General features: G+C 39.2%; 1 protein-coding gene across 5 annotated transcripts in view; it reads left to right on the top strand.

Annotated features, from left to right (window-relative positions):
* Positions 1–21,452, top strand: part of RYK (receptor like tyrosine kinase) — a 104,135-nt gene that overhangs the window by 13,759 nt on the left and 68,924 nt on the right. For all 5 annotated transcript variants that reach the window (XM_084989743.1, XM_084989742.1, XM_084989741.1 and 2 more), the window contains one exon: positions 13,795–13,916. In XM_084989743.1, the coding sequence (XP_084845869.1) occupies positions 13,795–13,916 (122 nt within the window). Of the gene's footprint in view, positions 1–13,794; positions 13,917–21,452 lie in introns of those variants that run through there.

Raw genomic sequence — 21,452 nt, 5'->3', positions numbered from 1 at the left:
TAGGAAGGAGGTAGAAGGAAGGGGCATATATTCTTTGTCTTCTCTTGTTGATCATGCATGTTTTCTTTCTCTTAAAATCTCACTTTAATTCTTTTTATACGCTGTGTGTGTGTATATGTACTCAATTCTATCCAGGCACTTAAGGTTATGGGAGAAAAGTAGGAGGAAAATCTGAATGGGCAGAGACTACGTGAAAAATCTTATATAATCTACAAGATTATTGTTTAAACAGCTATGGGGATTGAAGATTTATGTGCTTTTTCTTTTTTTAATTATGAAACATAGATGCCCGTTTCTTACTGTCTAACATTTGTAAATTCCCTGTCTTATGATGTGGTTAAATATTAGGTCTTAGCTAAATTTCTAGGTATTATTTGACTATAGCTAGATCTCTAAGCTTCTGATGGACAAATTGTTACTTTATTGTATCTATTTCAGTTTGCTAGTTTCCATAAACTAGGGAAATTTGAAATAAGAGTTCCATATTTATTTAATTTCAGCATTGTTTAAAATATGGACTATTTAGTGGTTTCATACATAGTAAGTGATTTTGGCTTTTTTCTTCTGGCTTGTATACCACACCATCCTCAGAACCTAGAAAATTAACTTGACTAAATTTTTAACTTAAGTTTTGACTAGCATTTGGAAACCATAGATGATATCACAGAATAGTAGAGTTTTGGCTGACATTTGGAAACCATGGATGATATCATAGAATAATAGAAATTTGTGGCTGAGGAGAGACTTTTAACTTTGTCTGATTTAACTTTTTTGTTATATAGTTGAGAAAATTGATACCTAGAGAAGGTGATTAAAAACATTGATTGCCAAAGGTTACTCATCTATTTATTAGCAGAAATTCTGCTTTAGTTCTCTTTCTACAATATCACTTTGGTTTTTCTGCCGTAACTGATGTTCTCTTTAAAATATAATTTCCCCGGAGTTCCCATTGTGGCTCAGCAGTAATGAACCCAAATAGGATCCATGAAGATAGGGGTTTGATCCCTAGCCCCCTCAGTGGGTTAAGGATCTGGCATTGCAGTGAGCTGCGGTTTGGGTCCAGATGCGACTTGGATCTGGAGTTGCTGTGGTTGTGGTGTAGGCCAGCAGCAACAGCTCTGATTTGACCGACCCCTAGCCTGGTAAGTTCCATATGCCCTGGGTGCCCCTCCCCCCCAAAAAATAATTTCCCTGAAAATCCTTCTTTGGTATAGTTGACTTTTATCAATAGTCAGCCATTCATGCATCTAACGTTTTTAAGACTCCAGCCTTGCTCGTGATGTGTGCAAGGTAGCGGGGAAGACAGATGTGTGAACAGCTCCCTGGAATATATTTTGTTACGTGCAGTAAAGGTGGCTCTTTTTTAAAGGGAGGTGGTTTGGCCATTGGCACTAATCCACCATTGTTATGGCCTTAGGAAACCAATAGTTAACTTTTAAAATTGTTTGGAAAAAGTTTTGAACTATTAAATTATTTGAACTTGAGCTACACAGGCCAGGTCATGTAGATATAGGTCTTATTAAGTTTGAGCTTAATACTGTCTAGGGGAAAATGAATTTTCCTTGATGGATGTTGAGAGTTTTGCAGAAATAACTTTGGTTTTTCAGCTTGGAATTTGGGCTGTTTAAAAATAACTTATGAACAAATCTCATATTTTCTAACAAGAGAGCAACATTCCTGTTTTACTGGCATTGGCAGTGAGAAACTTAGATAGTTGTTACAGATGAACAACTAAAATGTTTTTCATCTTGGGTTAGAGTAGAAAAATTCTATGCATTCTAACAACAAAATGCTATCTCTTCAATCCATGGCTGTCCACCCTTGTTCCTGTCACCTTCCAGCAGAGCCCCTTTCCACCCTCTATCCACTCTAGATTGCCCACCCTGTTCTCTCTTTACTGGCCCTTTCACTTTTATCTTGTGGAGCTCTAGTTTTGTTTTGAAGTTTCCTCTGACTCTTTCATGGTGCTGCTTTATCTCTTCAGCTTTCATGGTGCTCCCCTTCTGAGTGAAAGTTTCCTTATAATCCTTTCCAGTCACTGGAAGCCAATTTTAAATACACTCCCTCCCCATTTATGGGGCAGGATCCAGCTTCTCTTTTTTAATTAATTTTTTTATTAAAAGTATAGTTGATTTGTAATGTACCATTTTTTCTTTTCTTTTTTAAAAATAATAATTTTTTGAGGTGAAATTCACGTGACAAAATTAACCGGTGTAAAGTGAATAAATAATTCAGTGACATTTAGTTACATATACCATGTTGTACAACCGCTAACCCTGTCTAGTTTCAAAACATTTCCATTGCTCCAAAATAAAGTTCCTCACCCATTAAGGAGTTTTTTTTTTTTCTCATCTCCCTGTTCCTCAGCCCCTTGCAACCACCAGTTTGTGTTCTATTACTGTGGATGTATCTGTCCTTCCTGGACATTTTATGTGAATGGACTAATAAAACATGGGACCTTTTCCATCTGGCTGCTGCTGCTTTTTTTTAAATGGCCACACCCGAGGCATATGGACATTCCCAGGTCAAGGATTGAATTCCAGCCGTAGCTGCAATGTATGCCACAGCAGTGGCAATGCCAGATCCTTAGCCTGCTCCACCACAGTGGGAACTCCTTGGCCTGCTTCTTATTCTCCTGAAAACTATAGCTTTGTCGCCTTCCCTATCATCCTCAGAATTTCCCATGTTATCCTCATGCAGACAATGAGCGTGGGTAGTCCAAGAATTTTCTTCCCATTTCAGCCCCATTGCCAGTGTGGCATGAGGAAATTCTTTCTGATCTTTGATTTCCTTTTTTCAGTTCATAGCGCTCTACCAAATTTTACCTTTTTTCTGGGTATTTTATGGGAAAGTTGAAGGAGGGTAGTAATAATTTAGTCATTAATAATTTATTATTGCTAGTGCTAATCTTGATATAGTAAAGGTATTATCTTTACCAATGTGATTTTTCTTATTGAATTTTGTTGTTTGAGGGCTTTCTCTCTACCTCTCACTGGACTTCATGGATTATTTTAGGCCATAATTGGGTTTTTGTTTAGTGAATTGCTACAGCTGTATGCATATTTCTTTAAACAAGTTTTGAAAACTAATTTTTATTTTTCCCACTTTAACTTTCATAGAAAATTTAAGAAAAGAAAAAGAATAAAAGTATGCAATAAAAAATAAACCCATAATCCACCATTTATAATCAGCCACTGTTCATCTTTTTTGAGAAATGCAACAGACACATTGTGCATATACATGTACATTTTTTTTGAAAGGCAGATTCTTTGTTCTTTTGTTTTAAACTTTTTTAAAAAATTGAAGTATAGTTAATTTACAGTGCGCATTAGTTTTCAGGTATACAGCAAAGTGATTGGGTTTATATATATTGCTTTTCAGATTCTTTTCCATTATAGGTTATTACAAGATATTAAATGCAGTTCCTTGTGCTATACAGTAGGTCCTTGTTGTTTATGTCATATATAGTAACATGTATGTGTTAACCCCAAAGTCCTAACTAACACAGTCCCCCGTCACCTTTGGTAACCATGAGTTTGTTTTCTATGTCTGTGAGTCTATTTCTGTTTTGTAAATAAATTCATTTGTACCTTTTTTTTTTTTTTTTAAGATTCCGCATAGAAGTGATAAATGGTATTTGTCTTTCTCTTTCTGACTTACTTCACTTAGTATGATAATCTGTAGACTCATCCATGTTGTGGCAAATGGCATTATTTTATTCTTTGTTATGGCTAATGTTCCACTGTATGTATATACCACATCTTCTTTATCCATTCTTTTTTTTTTTTTGTCTTTTTGCCATTTCTAGGGCCGCTCCTGCGGCATTTGGAGGTTCCCAGACTAGGGGTTGTATGCGGAGCTGTAGCTGCCGGCCTACTCCATAGCCACAGCAATGCAGGATCCGAGCCGTGTCTGTGACCTACACCACAGCTCACAGCAATGCCGTATCCTTAACCCACTGAGCAAGGCCAGGGATCGAACCCGCAACCTCATGGTTCCTAGTCGGATTTGTTAACCACTGAGCCACTACAGGAACTCCTTCTTTATCCATTCTTATGTCACTGGACATTTAGATTGTTTCCATGTCTTGGCTATTGTAAGTAGTGCTGCTATGAACATTGGGGGTGCATATACATGTACATTTAACTTTAATTCATTGGACACTTACTGAACACACGGGAACTATTATAACATGCATGGGAACTATTCTAGATGCCAGAAATTGCTAAAAATTTGCTATTTGTAGTTTGTATCTTGCCTATTCTTTTTTTTTTGGTCTTTTTTCCTTTTTCTAGGGCCACTCTCATGGCATATGAAGGCTGCCAGGCTAGAGGTCCAATCTGAGCTGTAGCCGCCAGCCTATGCCAGGGCCACAGCAATGCCAGGTCTGAGCCATGTCTGCGACCTACATCACAGCCCACGGCAACGCCGGATTCTTAACCCACTGAGCGAGGCCAGGGATCGAACCTGCAACCTCATGGTTCCTAGTCAGATTCCTTAACCACTGAGCCACAACAGGAACTCCCTGCTGAGCCACAATGGGAACTCCACCTATTCTTATTTAATGTTACTCTCTAAGCAAACTCAGTTCATTAAAATTTATTTGTAAGAGTCCTATTCATGGCTTCATAGTCTGTTTCAGTGTTTTTCAGTCATTAAAATCTGTCTTCAAAGGGAAGCTCAATATGTCACCTAGATGAACAGGAAGAGATTGACTGAAAGGATGTAATGACTTGGGGTACCACTTCTTTTCTTCTCCCACTTCTTTTCTTCTCCAAAGGAAAAGAAACTATGAAAACCTGTTATCTGTTATGGATGTATAAGTCACTGCCCTATTATAGCTGGTCATTTATATTGTTAATTCTCTTCAATTTTAAATATTAGGTTGACTAATATCTTTATGCATAAACATTTGTATCTATATTTGGTTTCTTTATGATGAATTTTTAGAAGTGGATTTACTGGGTCAGAATATAAATATAAAGCCTATATGTTCACAAATTACTTGCTTGCCACACCCTGCCTAACATTCAGTATTATATTTAAAGAATATAAGCATTTCTGTTGCAACACCAAATATATTCCTTAAAAAATCCTTCAACATTCCCAAGTCACTGAAAATATCAGGACTTATGGGAAAAATACGGTTAAAGACAAACCATTCAAGATTGCTGCAATTTTCAAACCAAGTACTAACAAAAGCATGATTGATAATTTATAAGATAACTTGGACAGCCCAGTCAAACCACTTAGGGTTGCTGGGGCTGCTTCAGAGGAGAGTTAAAGATGTTCAAACTTAATAGGGTGGAAAGTCACTGGCTTGCATGATCTTGAGATAGTGCAGTTGAAAACAGCTTACTGAGTCCAGGAAACATGCAGAGATTGGTGGTTCTCCTCTGAGGAGGGAGCCCTTGGGTGCAGATACTTGTAGTTTTCTTAAAATAGGGCTGAGAGGGTTCCAGCTGGCAGTAGCTGAGCTGTGTGAGGGTCTTTCCTTTTCCACTGAAAGTTAACACTTTTTTTTTTTTTTTTTTGCTTTTTAGAACTGCACCTGTGCCATGTGGAAGTTCCCAGGCTAGGGGTCCAATTGGAGCTGCAGATGCTGGCCGATGCCACAGCAACGCCAGATCCGAGCCACGTGTGCAACCTATACCACAGCTCATGGCAACACTGGATCCTTAACCTACTGAGCGAGGCCAGGGATGGAACCCGAATCCTTGTGGATACTAGTTGCATTCATTTCCGCTGCACCACAACGGAACTCCCTGAAAGCTGAAATTCTTTACCTGCTATTCCAATTCCCCTTGCCTGGGAAAATTCAGCACAGTGTAAAGCAACACAGTTTTTATGTTGTGTTGGTGTTATTTATTAACCACTTATAAGCTAATAGGAACCTGTCTTAAGACAGAACAGACTATATTTATGAAAATTTGAATCTCATTTTAATGGTTTCTTTGAAGAAATTCAAACTTTTTCAAACTAGAAGTAACTACCCTAGTTAATAAAAAATGGCTATTTCAAAACAAATGCTTTCAAAATCTAGCTGGGAAGTAGTAGCTCTGTTTAATGATTATATTCGAGTTTCAATACCTCAGTCTAGGGTAGTGAATTTCAAATTTTCAATTTATTTTGGCCATTAACTGTTTATAGATAGGGATCACAGGGCTCCAAACTCTGAGTCAGCAGCTTATGAATATTAACTTTGTTTGTTGAGCATAGAAGTCATGGTTTTATGGTGACTATCATTTGTGGGAATGACTTCATCCAGGATTATGCAGCATTCACTTACAGCACCAGAGAAGACAAGGCGTAGGAGAGTCAAGCTAGTTCAGGATGGGGTGTTTTCAGAGTGGGTTATGTATGCCTTGATGCAGGTTGTGGGAGAAAGTTGAGGGTGTGGTAAGAAAGTAATTGTAGTAGTTAAGATTGAGGTCAGTTTAAGAAGAAAGTAAGGAAATGATTGCTATAATTTTAATTGAATGGAAGAAACAAGAGGATTATAAACACTGGAGATATTATGCCCAGAAGATAGCTGTTGTAACAATAAGGGAGCTGAAGAGCTACTAACTACTGAGATATTGCAGTTCAAGATTTTGGAGGTAGAGCAGTTTTGTGTATGGCCACTGTCCACAGAAATGGGGTGCTTTAGTATGGATGAAGGTTGTTGGAGTTGAGGAATAAAAGAAACATTGAGAGTAGATTGGTCTCAAGTACATTGGGAGTCTGCCGTAATAAGTCATAGGAGAAGGATGTTAGAAATTTTATAAACTGGTTCCAGAATCCTCAGTGAATGAGGTAACAAAGCTACTGGGAAGGAGCTTTATGTGGAGTTGAATTTACAGAATGCCCAGATGTTCTTGACACTTTGAACTATGTTTGGAAAACTTAAATATTTACACATCATTGTTATTATCCCCAGTAATAACATTATAACTTATTTATTAGGAACAAAATTCTTTATTTTCCTGTGAATGATGTTTGAAGTTTAAATTTGGAAGTTTTTGATTGCTTAAGATTATTTTTTTCTAAAACTTTTTATGTTGGCGCTAGTAACATTCTTTGGTATGCAGGCTTTTCGAGATTAGGGAAGAGGTAAAAACTGCAGTTGACTTTTTTTTCTGCCCTCTTTAAAAATGTAGGTAAACCTCACATATAATGAGATATGCAGAGCTTAAATGTACAGTTGGTTGAGTTTTTAAAAATGTGTACCCCTGTGTAACCACCACCCCAATTAGATGCAGAACATTTCCATCACCCCAGGAAATTCCCTTTGCAGTCAGTTCACCAACCTCCCTCCCGACTCCCTTCCTAAGCAACCGCAGTGATCTGATTTCTATCACCACAAATTAGTTTTGCCTGCCCTAGAAGCTTATATAAATAGAATTATATAGAGTCTACTCTCTGTATAGCTTCTTTCATTCATATAGTCTGTGAGATTTATCCCTTTTGTTACGAAGTCTCAACAGTTAATTTTCACTGTTGAATACCGTTCCATTGTATGAATATACCACAATTGGTTATTCATTCATCTGGGATGGACATTTGTGTTGTTCCCAGTTTGGGCTATTCTGAATAAAACGTTCACATGTGAGTTTTGTTGTTGTTGTTGTAGTACTCTTTTGTGGAATCGTATGTTTTCATTTCTTTGGATAATTACCTGGGAGTGTAGTTACTGGGTCATAGAGTAAGTGTATACTCAACTGCCAGTTTTCCAAAGTAGTTGAACATTTTTACATTCCTGGCAATGTAGGAGAGTTGCAGTTGCTCCAGATCCTTACAGCATCTCATTGTGGTTTTAATATATATTTCATTGATGACTAATGATGTTTAGCACTGTTTCATATGTTTATTTTCCATTTGCATGTCTTTTATTACAGAATATATCTTCACATCTTTTGCCCATTTTATTTGTGTTGTCTTTTTATTTTTGGTTTGTAAGAGATCTTTATATATTCTCGAAAAAAGCCCTTTTAGATAGGTGTGAATATTTTCTCCCAGTATGCGACTTGAATTTTATTTTCTTAATGTCTTTTAAGGAGCAGAAGTTTAAAAATTTTTCTTTTTTGGCTGCACTTGCAGCATGCAGAACTTCAGGCATTGAACCCACATCACAGCAGTGACCCGAGCCATGACAGTGACGACACTGGCTCTTTAACCTTCTGAGCCTACAGGGAACTCCAGAAGTTTTAAATTTAAATGATGACCAATTTATCAGTTTTTTCTCTTTGGGTTCCTGGTTATAGTGTGGCCAGTCCAAGAAGTCTTTGCTTAACCCAGACTGTGAAGATATTAACTTATATTTTCTTCTAGAAGCTTTAAGCGTTTAGCTTTTACTTTTAGGTCTATAATACATTTCAAATCAGTTTTTGTGTGATATGTAAGGAGGGCTCAAGATTTCCCCCTATCTATACCTTTATCCCTTTGGTTTAGCATCACTTTGATTGAACTGACATTGTGCCTTTGTTGAAATTCCTTTGGCCTCACACTTGTGGGTTTATTTTTGGATTCTGCTCTGTTCCGCTGATACATCTACCCTTACACCAGTGCCACACTGTCCTGATTACTCTGGCTCTTTACATTATGTTGTAAATCAGGTAATATGAGTCTTCCAACATTGTCTTTTTATTTTCCAAGGTTGTTTTGGCATTTAAATTTCACTTCATTTATGTATTTATTTTCTTGGTCACGCTGGAGGTATGTGGAATTTCCCCAGCCAGGGATTGAACCTGCACTGCAGCAGTGACCTGAGCTGCTGCAGTGACAATCCAGGATCCTTAACCTGCTGCACCACATTTCATTTTAGAATTAATTTGTTTCTTTGAAAAAGTCTGTAAAGATTTTGGTTAGGATTACTTTAAATCTATAGATCAATTCAAGATCCTTGACATCTTAACAATGTTGAGGTTCATCTAAGAGAATGGTATCTCTCTACTTCCTTAGGTCATTTCTGATTTTTCTTAGCCATGTTATGCAGTTTTCAAGTATAGAGGGCTTACTTATCTTTAGTTAGAATTATTTCTTGGTAGATACTGTTGTTTTTTAATGTTATGGTACTGATTTTTAAATTTTATTTTCCAATTGTTGCTTAATATAGAGAAACGTAATTGAGGTTTTAGTATTGGCCTTGCATTCAGACTTTGCTAAGTCCATGAATTGGTTTTAGTAATATTTTAGTAGATTTTCTAGTGTTTTCTCTGCATATATAATCCTATCATCTATGAGCTGTGGTTCATCCTCTCTAACCTTTATCCTTTTGTCTTATCTTAAACATTGGCTGTGACCTCCACTGCAAGGTTGAATAGAAGTGTTGGAAATGGACATCCTTGGCTTGTTTCTGATCTTAGAAATAAGAGTTTAAATTCACCATTGAGTATAATGTTAGCTAGTGTTTTTGTAGATGCTCTTTACCAAACTGAGAAAGTTTATTTCTCTTCCTAGTTTGCCCACAGTTTTTTTGTTTGTTTTTTAAATCACTATTAGGCTTTGAATTTCACCAAATGTATTTTCACATCTATTGACACAGTCTGCGTTATTTTTTATTCTTTAAACTGTGTTTAATTATATTGATTTTTAAAGGATTACCTTTAATAAACACTTGGTCATGGTGTATTATCCTTTTTCTGTGTTGCTGGACTCAGTTTGCTAATGTTTTGTAGAGGATGTTTGTGTCTGTGTTTGTGAGGGAGGTCAGTCTGTAATTTTTTTTTTTTTTTACAATATTTTCATCAGATCAGTCTAATTTTTTTTTTTTACAATATTTTCATCTGGTTTTGATATCAGTGTAATTCACGAAATGAGTTAGGAAGTTCTTTCTTTGACTTTTTTCTGAAAGAGTTTATGCAAGGTTAGTGTTAATATCTTTTTAAAATGTTTGATAAAATCTGTCTGGACCTAGAGCTTTAGGGGAAGTTTTTTAATTATTTGGAGGATTTGTTTGTTTGTTTGTTTTGCTTTTTTAGGGTGGCACTCACAGCATATAGAGGTTCCCAGGCTGGGGTCTGATTGCAGCTACAGCTGCTGGCCTACGCCACAACCACAGCCACACAGGATCTGAGCGTCTGCAACCCATACCACAGCTCACAGCAACACCAGATCCTTAACCCACTGAGTGAGGCCAGGGATGGAACCTGCATCCTCTTGGATACTAGTCAGATTCGTTTCTGCTGAGCCACGACGGGAACTCCTAATTATTTGGAGTTTTAATTTCTTCTTGTCAGTTTTGGTAAATTCAAGGATTTTTCTCTTATTTGAATTATTGAACTTAATTGTCTTTAAATTGTTCATAATACTCTTTTTTTTAACATCTATAAGATTTGTAGTACCTTTTCATTCCTTAACATTGGTAATTTGTTTTTTCTTTTTCTTTTTTTCTTAATCAGTCTTGCAAAGGGTTTAACCATTTTATTTTTACAAATACTCATCTTTCGGCTTTATCCTTTTAGTTAATTTCTTTATTGTGGAATTTGATGACAGAAGGTAGCCTGCATTATTTCAAGTTAGAAACCTTTTTTTTTTTTTTGGTCTTTTTAGGGCTGCATCCAGGGCATATCAAAGTTCCCAGGCTACACCACAATTGGGATTGAATTGGAGCTGCAGCTGCCAGGCTACACCGTAGCTGTCTGGGACCTACACCGCAGCTCATGGCAACGCCGGATCCTTAACCCCCTGAGAGAGGCCAGGGATCAAACTTGCATCCTCATAGATGCTGGTTGGGTTCATTACCACTGAGCCACTATGGGAACTCCAGAAGCTATTTTTTAAAATGTGTGTGGTTTAATTCATGATGAACCTTCCTTGTGTCATGTCCCATAGTCATATTGTTTAAATTGTATGTCTGCACTAAGTTTTTATCTGTTTTGAACTTCACTGTTTTCTTAAGTTTGTTAGTTTCCAACTGTGATTATGGATTTGTTTATATCTTCTTAATTTTTTTCCCTTTTGGTTTTTGCTTTCTGTATTCGAAGCTTGTTTGCTCGTTGTACTACTGTTGTTTTAGGAAGGGACCTCTTTCAGGTCCCAAGAATCGGCTCTAGTCTAACACTCAGAAATGAATTTGACGAAAAGCAAAAGATGTTATTGGGAAGGGGCACGTGGGCAGAGAGCAGCAGGGTAAGGGGACCCAAGAGAGCTGCTCTGCCCTGTGGCTCGCAGTCTCAGGTTTTATGGGAATGGGGTTAATTTCTGAGTTGTCTCTGGCTAATTGTCTTGCTCAGCCCATTTTTGGTTTGACTCAGGGTCCTTCCTGGTGGCCTGTGCATCTCTCAGACAAGGTGGATTCCAGTGACAAGGATTCTGGGAGGTTGGTCATCTCTTCCCTCTGACTGGGCCCTCCCAAATTCTTCTGGTTTTCGGAGAGCACCATGTTCTTTATCAAGGCTGCCTGTTGTGAGACAACTCATACAAGCAGTTATTATTTTGCCTGGCCATGGTGGGTGGTTTCAGTCAATGGTTCCCCAACACTGTATTTTATGTTTTTATGAATACAAACTTTTTCTTACTCATAAATTTCATATTAATTAATTAAGTTATTAATATAAAATCTTTTTACCTTGAGTTCTAGTTTGTCTCATGTCAATACTACCATGTTTCCTTTTTTTTTTTTTTTTTTTTTTTTTTATCTTGGCTGCACTCGTGGCATCTGGAAGTTCCCAGGCGTGGGGCCAGGGGTTGAATCCAAGTTGTAGCTGTGTCATAGGTTGATCTGTGCCACAGCTGCAGCAGCTCCAGATCCTTAACCCACTATGTCATAGCAGGAACTCCTATTTTTTTTTTTTTTTTAATCTGGCATATATTTAAAAAATTTTTTCTCAGTGTCTCTTGTGAACAGCATCAATCTAGACTAGAGTAAGACTCAGATGTTTTTAAAAACAGGCAAAATTTAAATTGTTTACAATTGTGTTTGCTGATGCTTTCTTCGTACCCAGCTTTCTTTCCTTTTTTTTTTGTTTGCATTTTAGGGCCCTACCTAGGACATGTGGAAGTTCCCTGGCTAGGGGTCGAATCAGAGCTACAGCTGCCATCCTATGCCACAGCCACAACAACACGGCAGCCGAGCCATGTCTGCAACCTATACCTTAGTTTATAGCAGTGCTGAGCAGGATTGAAACCACATCCTCATGGATACTAGTTGGGTTCGTTTCTGCTGCTCCAAAGTGGGAACTGCCTGCACCCAGCTTTCTTGTTGCATTTTCCTTCTTACTTTTCTCTCACCTTCTTACCTTCTCCCCCCCCCACCCCCTTTCTCCAGCCCCACCAGTCCTTCCTTCCAGATGTTTGCTAGCACATCCTGTCCTTTTGCAGAAGGCTCTAACTTTCTCTCATTGCATTTGATATCCTCTATAGGATAAATACAGCAGTGCTACCCAGCCAGTGCAGCAGCTTTCCCCTATGTAAGTCTTAAATCTCATTTCTGGATTAATGATTGTGTTCAGTTTAGTTCAGAAATGAGAAAACTAATTTTACAGAAGTGCCTGTAGCAGAGTTATTTGTTTCCATATCTGTATCTGAGGAGGCGTGAGCTCCCTATTTTGGCCTCTTTGCATGCCATCAGGTGTTTCAGACTCTTGGTATAAGGCTCAATAAATATGAAATTTACATTTCAGTTGGCTTCGCCATACCTTTTTCGCTCCAGTGTGTGGAATATGTGTCATGCGTTATTGGGAGGGACACCTGGACACAACTTTAAATAACTGTAGATCAGCTGAGAGAATTCACCCCTGCTTTTATTTCAGTTTTTTTGGATTATCATGGAGAAAACCTTTGAATCTTTACCTCTCTCAAATGCTTGCTATTATCCTCTTCCTCTCTCTTGTAAATAATGAGCTGGGCTCAGGTTCACTGCCTTCTTGTGGGCAATAGTACTTAGCCAGCATTTAGTAATATTGTTTTGTTCTCTTTTTAATTGATTTTTTTGGTTACCTCATATTTTTTCACAATAATTACTGATTTTCCACTCGAGATAGTGATTAAATTTTGCCTTTAAAATTTTGAATTAATTTTAAAGAAAATACTTAATACAGGTAGGATGAAGGGGTATCACAAAATTGAGAAACATGATAGGTGTTGGAGGTTGGCCAAGAAAGTGGTATGAGGAGTGAAATTTGAAATCTTTTAAGCATTGTTTCCTAGGCATTGTGGTTCTCTTTTATCTGCAGTACTAACTTGTCTAACAAATGATTACTGAGCATCTGCTTTGTGCAGAGAGCTGTCCTTAGAATACAAGAAGTATGGTGTTCTCCACCTTGTTGTCTAGCTAGGGAAGCGGCTGTGTGTCTGTGCGGCAGGTGGTGTGACTGGACCCCTTATCAGAGTGGCCGGCACGTTGTGCTGACAGAAGCCGAGATCATCTCTGACTATATAGTCTTAAAGCCTTGGCTCACGCAAATTGTTTTCATCCAGGTAACTCACTTCCTAAATCCTCATCAGTTTTGCAGGGTGAAGGGGCTTTTGTTTGTAGATGTGTCTCTGAGAAGGTCTGTGTCCAGAAGGAAGGGTGTCCCTTAGTTCTTGGAATATAGTGTGGCTACTAGAGTTCTGGGTCCAGCCTCCCTAAGCTTAGCTGGAGAGCCCCTTACTTGTTCTGAGGCTGAGTTTCTTCATCTTTGCTGGCAATGATGAAACCCGGTGTCCTTTCTGCTTCATAAGGCAGCACGTGTGAGATAACGTTTGTGATGTACATTTGTACATCAGTGTTATTTTTACTCTATTATTATTATCAGTGTTTGAAATACTGATGGTTAGTGCTTTTGAGGTTATTTTAAGCATTTAATGTTTTTTTTCTTTTTTCTTTCCTAGGTCTTGATGCAGAACTTTATTATGTGAGAAATGACCTTATTAGTCACTACGCCCTATCCTTTAACCTGTTAGTACCCAGCGAAACAAATTTCCTGCACTTCACTTGGCATGCAAAGTCCAAGGTAAGAGAGTGGTTAACCAAAGATGCCAATACAGGACCACTCAGGCCCAGGGACTGAGATAAGGGCTGTATCTAAGGGGTAGGCTGCCAGTGCGCAAGAGGATCAGTGGGTGGTGGGCTGTACTGGGTCTTTTCAGGTTTATATTTTAAAGCTTGAGCCTGTTCCTCTAGACTTTCTCAAATCCTTGAAAGTGAAAGTAGCCATCATTTATGTGATTAGCATATGATAGAACACAAATCTTTTCAGGCTTTTGAAATAGCTTTAGCTTGAAGAGGGGACAACAGCACCTGCTAATGATGGTTCTGTTTTGATGAAGTGACATAAGTGGGGGCTAGGGGAATTGATAAGATAAGTATTTTAGACATGTTTGAGGTGATGAATATAGTTCTCCTATTTATGGAGAAATGGTGAAATTAAGGAACAGCAGATGCAGACACCCATGTGTGCTGTGGCTAAGCTTTAACTGTAAGGAACCTCTTTCCTGGTTTAGTTGTTGCTGAATTCTTCACATTTCCTCCAAGAGTCTGGGCTGTAATATTAACAAGTTTTCTCTTAAGTGAAAGAGTGAGAGCCCACCTCCCCAAGTCAACCTCAGTTTCTTTTATCAGCGTTATATATAAGCTTCTGAGTAGGATTTTATTTGGAAAATAAAAATAGTTTTTTGCTACTAAAAGCAAATAAGAATACTTATTATAGAGTTTAGAGTTTATTTTATAAATTATTATAAAGTGGTATCTGTCCTGATATTTGTTATGGTGTTTGTTTTTGTTTGTTTTTTTTAAGGGCCATACCTGCAACCTATGAAAGTTCTCAGGCTAGGGGCTGAATTGGAGCTGCAGCTGCTGGCCTACGTCACAGTCATGGCAACGCCAGATCTGAGCTGAGTCTGTGACCTACACCACAGCTCACAGCAATGCTGGATTAATCCACTAAGCAGGGCCAGGGATCAAATCTGCGTCCTCAGGGATACTGGTCAGATTTGTTACCACTGAGCCGCAACAGGAACTCTATGTTACAGGTCATTTAAATTTGACCACTTTATTTATTTATTTATGTTTGTCTTTTTTTTTAGGGCCGCATCTGAGGCATATGGAGGTTCCCAGGCTTGGGATAGAATCGGATCTGTAGCCGCTGGCCTATGCCAACAGCCACAGCAACTCGGGACCCGAGCCATGTCAGCAACCTACACCACAGTTCACAGCAATGCCAGATCCTTTAACCCACTGAGCGAGGCCAGGGATTGAACCTGCATCTGCATCTTCATGGATACTAGTTGGATTTGTTTCTGCTGCACCACAAAGGGAACTCCCTCAACCACTAGTTTTTGCATCTGTGTTTGGGTTTCACTTTTAGCCTCTTCCTCACACTGGAAGAGGTCAGCTCTGCCCTGGGTAACTATTTGGTGGGAGTGTTGTGGAAGGAATTTATTTGTGGAGTGGTGGTGTTGAATTTTAAGTTCCCTTGCAGCTCTGATATCCATTGTTTCTATGAACATCTTTGCGGCAGAGAAGCTTTTTATATTCTCCAGAAAATTGACAGTTAGTCCTTTGTTACTTTTCCTGCCTTTAATATTCATGAATATAAAACCAAATACTGCATGTATTTTAAAATAGGAAAAAAATCTAATGAAATAGTAGAGATTCATTTCTGGGTACACTACTGACCTTGAACAGAATTTGATTGTTTCTGGGCCCACTTGAGAGAAAAGAATGCTGATAATACCATGAGAATGTTTCCTGGGCAAGTGTATGGGTAGGAACTTAGGAATAAAAAGGCATTGTGGGGTGTAGCAGTTAGAATTGAAGAGAATTAAACATATTCATTCATATACTGTTTTTTTTTTTTTGTTTGTTTGTTTGTTTTAATTTGGAGGGAGTGAATCTCAGGGATCTGACTTATAGTGGGTGCCTAAGGAGTCTTAGGAGCCTGTAACAAGGAGCAGATTGGAGTGGAGGAGAGTGGAGAGAAGAAGGGGCTCAGGTGAATATATGTGTTTAAATTGGAAGCAGTGTTGGCCTGGGTACCGGTCGGGTCAGGAGAAGCCTTAGTATAGCTCTGTTGTGTTCCATATTCTCCACATTATCTTGTAGAGCATGATTTCTAAACTATTTCTGTGGTGCACATTTGGGCTGCTCTTGCTGGTGTGATAGGTCTTGTAAGGCAACAATACCCTGACTTGTTGGAGGGTATCACCAGTTGTTTACACGTTGAGGCCAGAAGCCTAGAAGGGATCTCAGACTCCTCCTTCACTTCCAAGTCCAATTGACTCTCTGTCATAATTACACCTTAAATTCATATCTCCTGTCTCTCTCAAGACCTAATGCCTCATCCTTAGTTTGGGCTTTCATAATTTCTTTTTTTTTTATTACTCAAATGAATTTATCACATCTGTAGTTGTATAATGATCATCACAGTCCAGTTTCACAGGATTTCCATTCCGCAACCCAAGCACATCCCCCCACTCCCCAAACTGTCTCCTCCAGAGACCATAAGTTTTTCAATGTCTGTGAGTCAGCATCTATTCTGCAAAGTTCAGTCTGTCCTTTTTTCAGATTCCACATGTCAGTGAAAGCATTTGGATGTTGGTGTCTCATTGTATGGCTGACTTCACTTAGCATGATAATTTCTAGGTCCATCCATGTTGCTAAAATGCTGGTATTTCATTCATTTTAATGGCTGAGTGATATTCCATTGTGTATATGAACCACATAATTTCTTAAAGAGATAGGGAAATAGTCTGGTTTCCTTGCCTCTGGACTGACCTCTTGCAGCACCCCCCACAAAGCTGCTCTAGGGCTGTCAGTTGCCACTGCAATAAAGTTATGATTTCTTAGGAAGCCTTCGTGATCTTGTCCCAGTCTTTCTTTTCTGCCTGCCCTCCAGATAATTGTTTGGTGCTTTTTTTTTTTTGTCTGGCAGGTTCTCGAATGTGTTATGCTCTGTGACATTGCTGCTGTTTGGTCTGCCAGAAATGCCCTTTTCTCATTATTATTTTTTTTTTTTTTTCCCTTTTTAGTGCTGCCCTTTCAGCGTATGGAAGTTCCCAGGCCAGGGGTCGAATTGGAGCTGTGGCAGCCACAGCAATGCCAGACCTGAGCCATGTCTATGACCTTCACCATGTCTATGACCTACACCACAGCTCATGGCAATGCCAGATCCTTAACCTACTGAGTGAGGCCAGAGATGGAACCCACATTTTCCTGGATACTAGTCCAGTTCTTAATCCGCTGAGCCACAAAGGGAACTCCCCTTTCCTCATTCTTTACCTCATTAATTCCTGTGTATCTCATAAAACTCAGACCCGCTGTCACCTCTTTTTTATCTGTATTTTCTGTACTCACAGTGACTTCTCTTTCCTCCCTTGTAGCTCTCATCATACTCTAAGAATATTTCAGTAGTTTAGTATTTTAGTAATCTTTTCTGTCTCCTTCCAAGATGCTGAGCACATTAAGGGTAGGAACCTCTTTGCGTCTTTCTCTGTGTCCTCCATGCCTGGTATGTCACCTGGTACTTAGTTGCAGGCACTCCTTAACTGGTTACATAAGATACACAGGTAGTAAGCCACAGGGCACAGCTTAACACACACGGATTTAGAACTTTTCAGAGTTAGAATATGCTGTTTTAGGCATGGTGGATTTCCTGTATCTCGAATCGTGAAAACATAGGTTAGGTACACTTGACAAACTAGTTGACGAACCAGTTTCACATGTGGGATTTTTCAGACATTGTACTCTGAATAAAGTTGTAAATTTGGAAAAATGAATAGAATTCATAGTTTGAAAGTATAGCTAAATTTATTTCACAGTTCATCTGTAGCAGGTATAAGAATTCAGAGGAAAATACTAATCATGTTATATCTTAAAATGTTTTACCGTAAGAAAAACTAAGGAATTATGTGTATGTTAATCTAATTTAAGGTTTGGCCTCCATTGCAGCTCCTAATCCCAGTTTTAGGTCTTAATTTCTGGTGATTTTAACACAGTTGATTAATTGAGGTTTGTCTGTTTTAAAAATTAATCTTTTGAGTATTTCATATATGCATATGGTACAAAATTCAAAAGGCACATGGCTATACAGTGAAAAATAAACCCCCTACACCTTCCCAGTACCATCCTCAAGCAGTCTAGCCACAGTTCCCCTCCACTGACAGCCACTGTTTCCTGATTCTGGTCTCCTCTCCTGAAGATAGTCAGTGCGTGCATAACCATCTGTATGTGTGTGTGCGTATGTATGTGTATATATCTATACATATTTTGAAATGGGGAAGTCCTACAAGGGGGCAGGAGGGACATGGTGAAGAGTTCTTCACTTGGTTATGTCAGCTTTGGGATGCAGTCAGGAACTTTCAGGAGGGCTATGGCTCCCAGGCGTTAACCTTTGCAGCTCTTGCTTTTTAAGAATTGCCAGAAAATGAGATATTTTCTCCCCAAAACCTCCAGGCATCTTGGTATGTCACTTCACATTGAAGATAATTTAAGGTTAGTTTTTAACACATCAAAGCTTTTGATAATAGTGTTGTTCTCCAGTGTTTACGTGACTGTGTTTCATCTTGCTAAACAGATTGTGGTCTTCTCAGGGGCTGGAGCTGTGTCTTATTCTTGACATGTGTGTCACACTGCCTTAGTGAGTGGTTGGTAAATACATTGGGTTAATTGCATTTCCAGATGGGATGAGAACTCTGGTATTGCTTCTCTTTCACAAGGCCACACACTCAAAAAACCAAACCAAAACAAAAGCCAAACAAAAAACGACTACTGGTGGTTTTAACAATTAATTACTTTCTTCTATGTTCCAGATCATTCTCCAGTATTGAGAAAAAAAACCTACAACTGCATCTGTTAAGTGTCAGTAGATATTTTAGCTTGCTGAAAGGCAAAAATATACCAACATGTAGCAGAATACTCTCCCTACTCACTCCCATCCCCTAGCTGGTCTCTGGTTTCAGGAATTCATCATTGTCGGGAGGGTCTGCAGGGAACTTGTGCAGAGTTTCTACAATGGCTCCAGGGGCCAGCCTGCTGTATTCCCTGCCGAGTGGAGTTTCTGTGAGAAAGACAGCACTTTCGGTAATTTCAGAGAAATTAAAAGGCTGTTTGGCTGTAGGCAAGCATGTTCACTTCCTAGCTGTACCATCTTCCAAAAGGAAGTGGCTTTACTCATCAGCTGCCTATTTGCAATTGCCATTTGTTTCCAAGTAAGGGAAGATTACCAAAAATGTTTATTTCTTAGCTTATTCAAATATTTATATTTTCTCTAGGTTCTTTTCTGAAGTATTTTTGGCTCACTCTTTTTTTCTGATAAACAACTGCTGTTCAAATTTCCTTTGTTCCAAGTAGATTATAAATGTTAGCTTTAGAGCAGGTCTGTTTCTTTGAAGGATCATTGGCAAATGGGATTCCATTAGATCGATACATGTGGAAGTAGAGAAAATTGGACCTTAATAATTGTCAGTTTCTTCTCTAACCCTAGAAACTACAATTTAAAATTTTATGTTCTAAAGATTCCAGAGGGAGAAGAATGCCTTACATGTTTAGGCACGTCCTCAAAAAGAGAGGAAACAAAGCACAGGCACTAAGCACACATCTTAGTGTTCCAGGGTGCTCTTGTCGAAGGATGGGGCTTCTCAGAAATGGTACTCAGTCCCTTCACCACCTCTCCCCATGCCCCTGGCTCTACCCAGCTCCACTCAGAAGCTCATTTCCCTCCCTTTAGCTCTTCTTTCCCCCTTGCTGTCCCCCGCCCTCAGCAGTGCATTAGGGCCTTTGACCCCATTTGCTGCTCACTCTCTTCTGCCCCAGGGGTTCTGGTCCCCTGCTAGCTGTGCCTCTGCTTGTAGTAACCAAGACCTAGAATAAAGGAGACAACATGTATGGGGAAGCATAATCTTTGGATTTGAATCTGTTAAACTTGAGAACTTTGAGATTATTAGGTAGATATGTCTAATAGGTAATTGCACATATGGAAGAGAATGAAGACACAGGAGAGTGAGAGAGATGCATTGATGGTACAAGATCCCATCGATGGCGATGTAGTCTAGAACCTAGTGTACTAGGAGAGAAAGTTTTACCATTTGGAGAGGATAATAAATCTGCCCTTGGGATTGGAGTGCAGAGGTTGAGTGCTCTAACAGATCTGCCTGGTGCTGAAGAGAAATTCAGAAAGGGCATTCCTGTGGCCCAGCCAAAAGGCACAAGAGCATTGTCCAAGGGTAGGGGAGTGGGGAGGGCGGCCGGTGGTGGGACTGTAGATCCTGAGAGCTTTGGAGTGAGAAGACCAGGGAGAGAGGCATGAGTGAGGAAGGGATTGCTGAGCCTGGGGCTCGTCTTTGTGTAAGAGCATCTTTTGCGTTTGGGATGTGATTTCCCTCAGCAGTGCTGGGCAGCAGGAGTAGAGTCAGAGGTGGTCAGGGTCTGGATGGCAATACGACTGTGTCAGTAACATAGTCTTCTTTGGGGACAGGCTATGGGAAAGTGACACCAGGACCCTGGCTAGGCTGGAGAGGATGGAAATAGCTTTATTGGCCATTGCATCCCAGCTATAAGCATAAGCCCTTGGCTTATAAATGTGCTTCTCAGTTGGTTGAATCAGAGTGTTGAAGACAACTGATTTTGTAGGAATTGGAGGTAATGGGATCTTTGATACAGTAGAATTTTTGCATTTGTTTTGGTTATGGAACAATTCTTCAGTACAAGGAATACTGATTACTTAATATTGAAGCCACTGGGAAGATGGCAGGAGGCAAAGTGACCCTCTGCAAAGTCCTGTGTGTCATTGATGATGATGGCAAGACAAATAGCCATACTCATGCCATCATCGTAATCAGTAGTTATGAGTAGCAATTGTGAGCTTCAGAGAGTAGGGAATTTTGCCTGAGGAAGGGATGTATAGAAAGGATCTAATGATCCTCAAAGAATGCTGATCCTATTTTCTAGGCCTTGAGGTTTAAGAGTTGTAGGAACTGAATGATGGGAAAGCCAGGCTGGGGAGAAAGTAAGGAAGACTCTTGTGAATGGGCTGAGAGTGTGGAAGGCTGTTCAGAATAATGGGGTTCCCAAGATGGGGGATAAAACAGAAGGGCTGCAGCATTGTTCTTGGCAGGGCATAGCTAGGCTTGTGCTAGAATCTCTGGGGTCAGAAGTAGGCTGGTGCTTATGGGGAAGTACAGTAAGGCCTAGGGTGGCTACTCTGAAATGACTGCTGATGCCACTGGGGTCTGTATTTATCAGATGGGATCAGTGCCAGACTGACAGGTGTGTTGTATTAACTATCCTATTTGATCTTCATATCCTGGTTGTATTAGCCTCATTTTATAAAAACTAGAATTTAGAAAAATAAGTAAGTTACCTGATGGTTGCACAGTCTCGTTTCCAACCCAATTCGTGCTGACTGTGCTTAATTTCTTGCATAAATTACCTCTTCATGCATTGTCCTGTTTAGAGATAGCCTGAATATAGGGATATTATAATCAATGCATTCTCTTAAAGTTAGCTGTCAATGAGAATTGCTGGAAAGCCTGCTTCTTCTTGGCCCAAACTC

This window comes from Sus scrofa, chromosome 13, assembly GCF_054392235.1.
Source record: "Sus scrofa isolate SSC_HxYL_T2T_F1_AM1 chromosome 13, Sscrofa_HxYL_maternal_Yorkshire_Landrace_v2.0, whole genome shotgun sequence".
In the NCBI taxonomy this organism is placed as follows: Eukaryota; Metazoa; Chordata; class Mammalia; order Artiodactyla; family Suidae; genus Sus; species Sus scrofa.
Note: the sequence above shows the minus strand (reverse complement) of the source record. Positions and strands in the feature narration are given on the sequence as shown.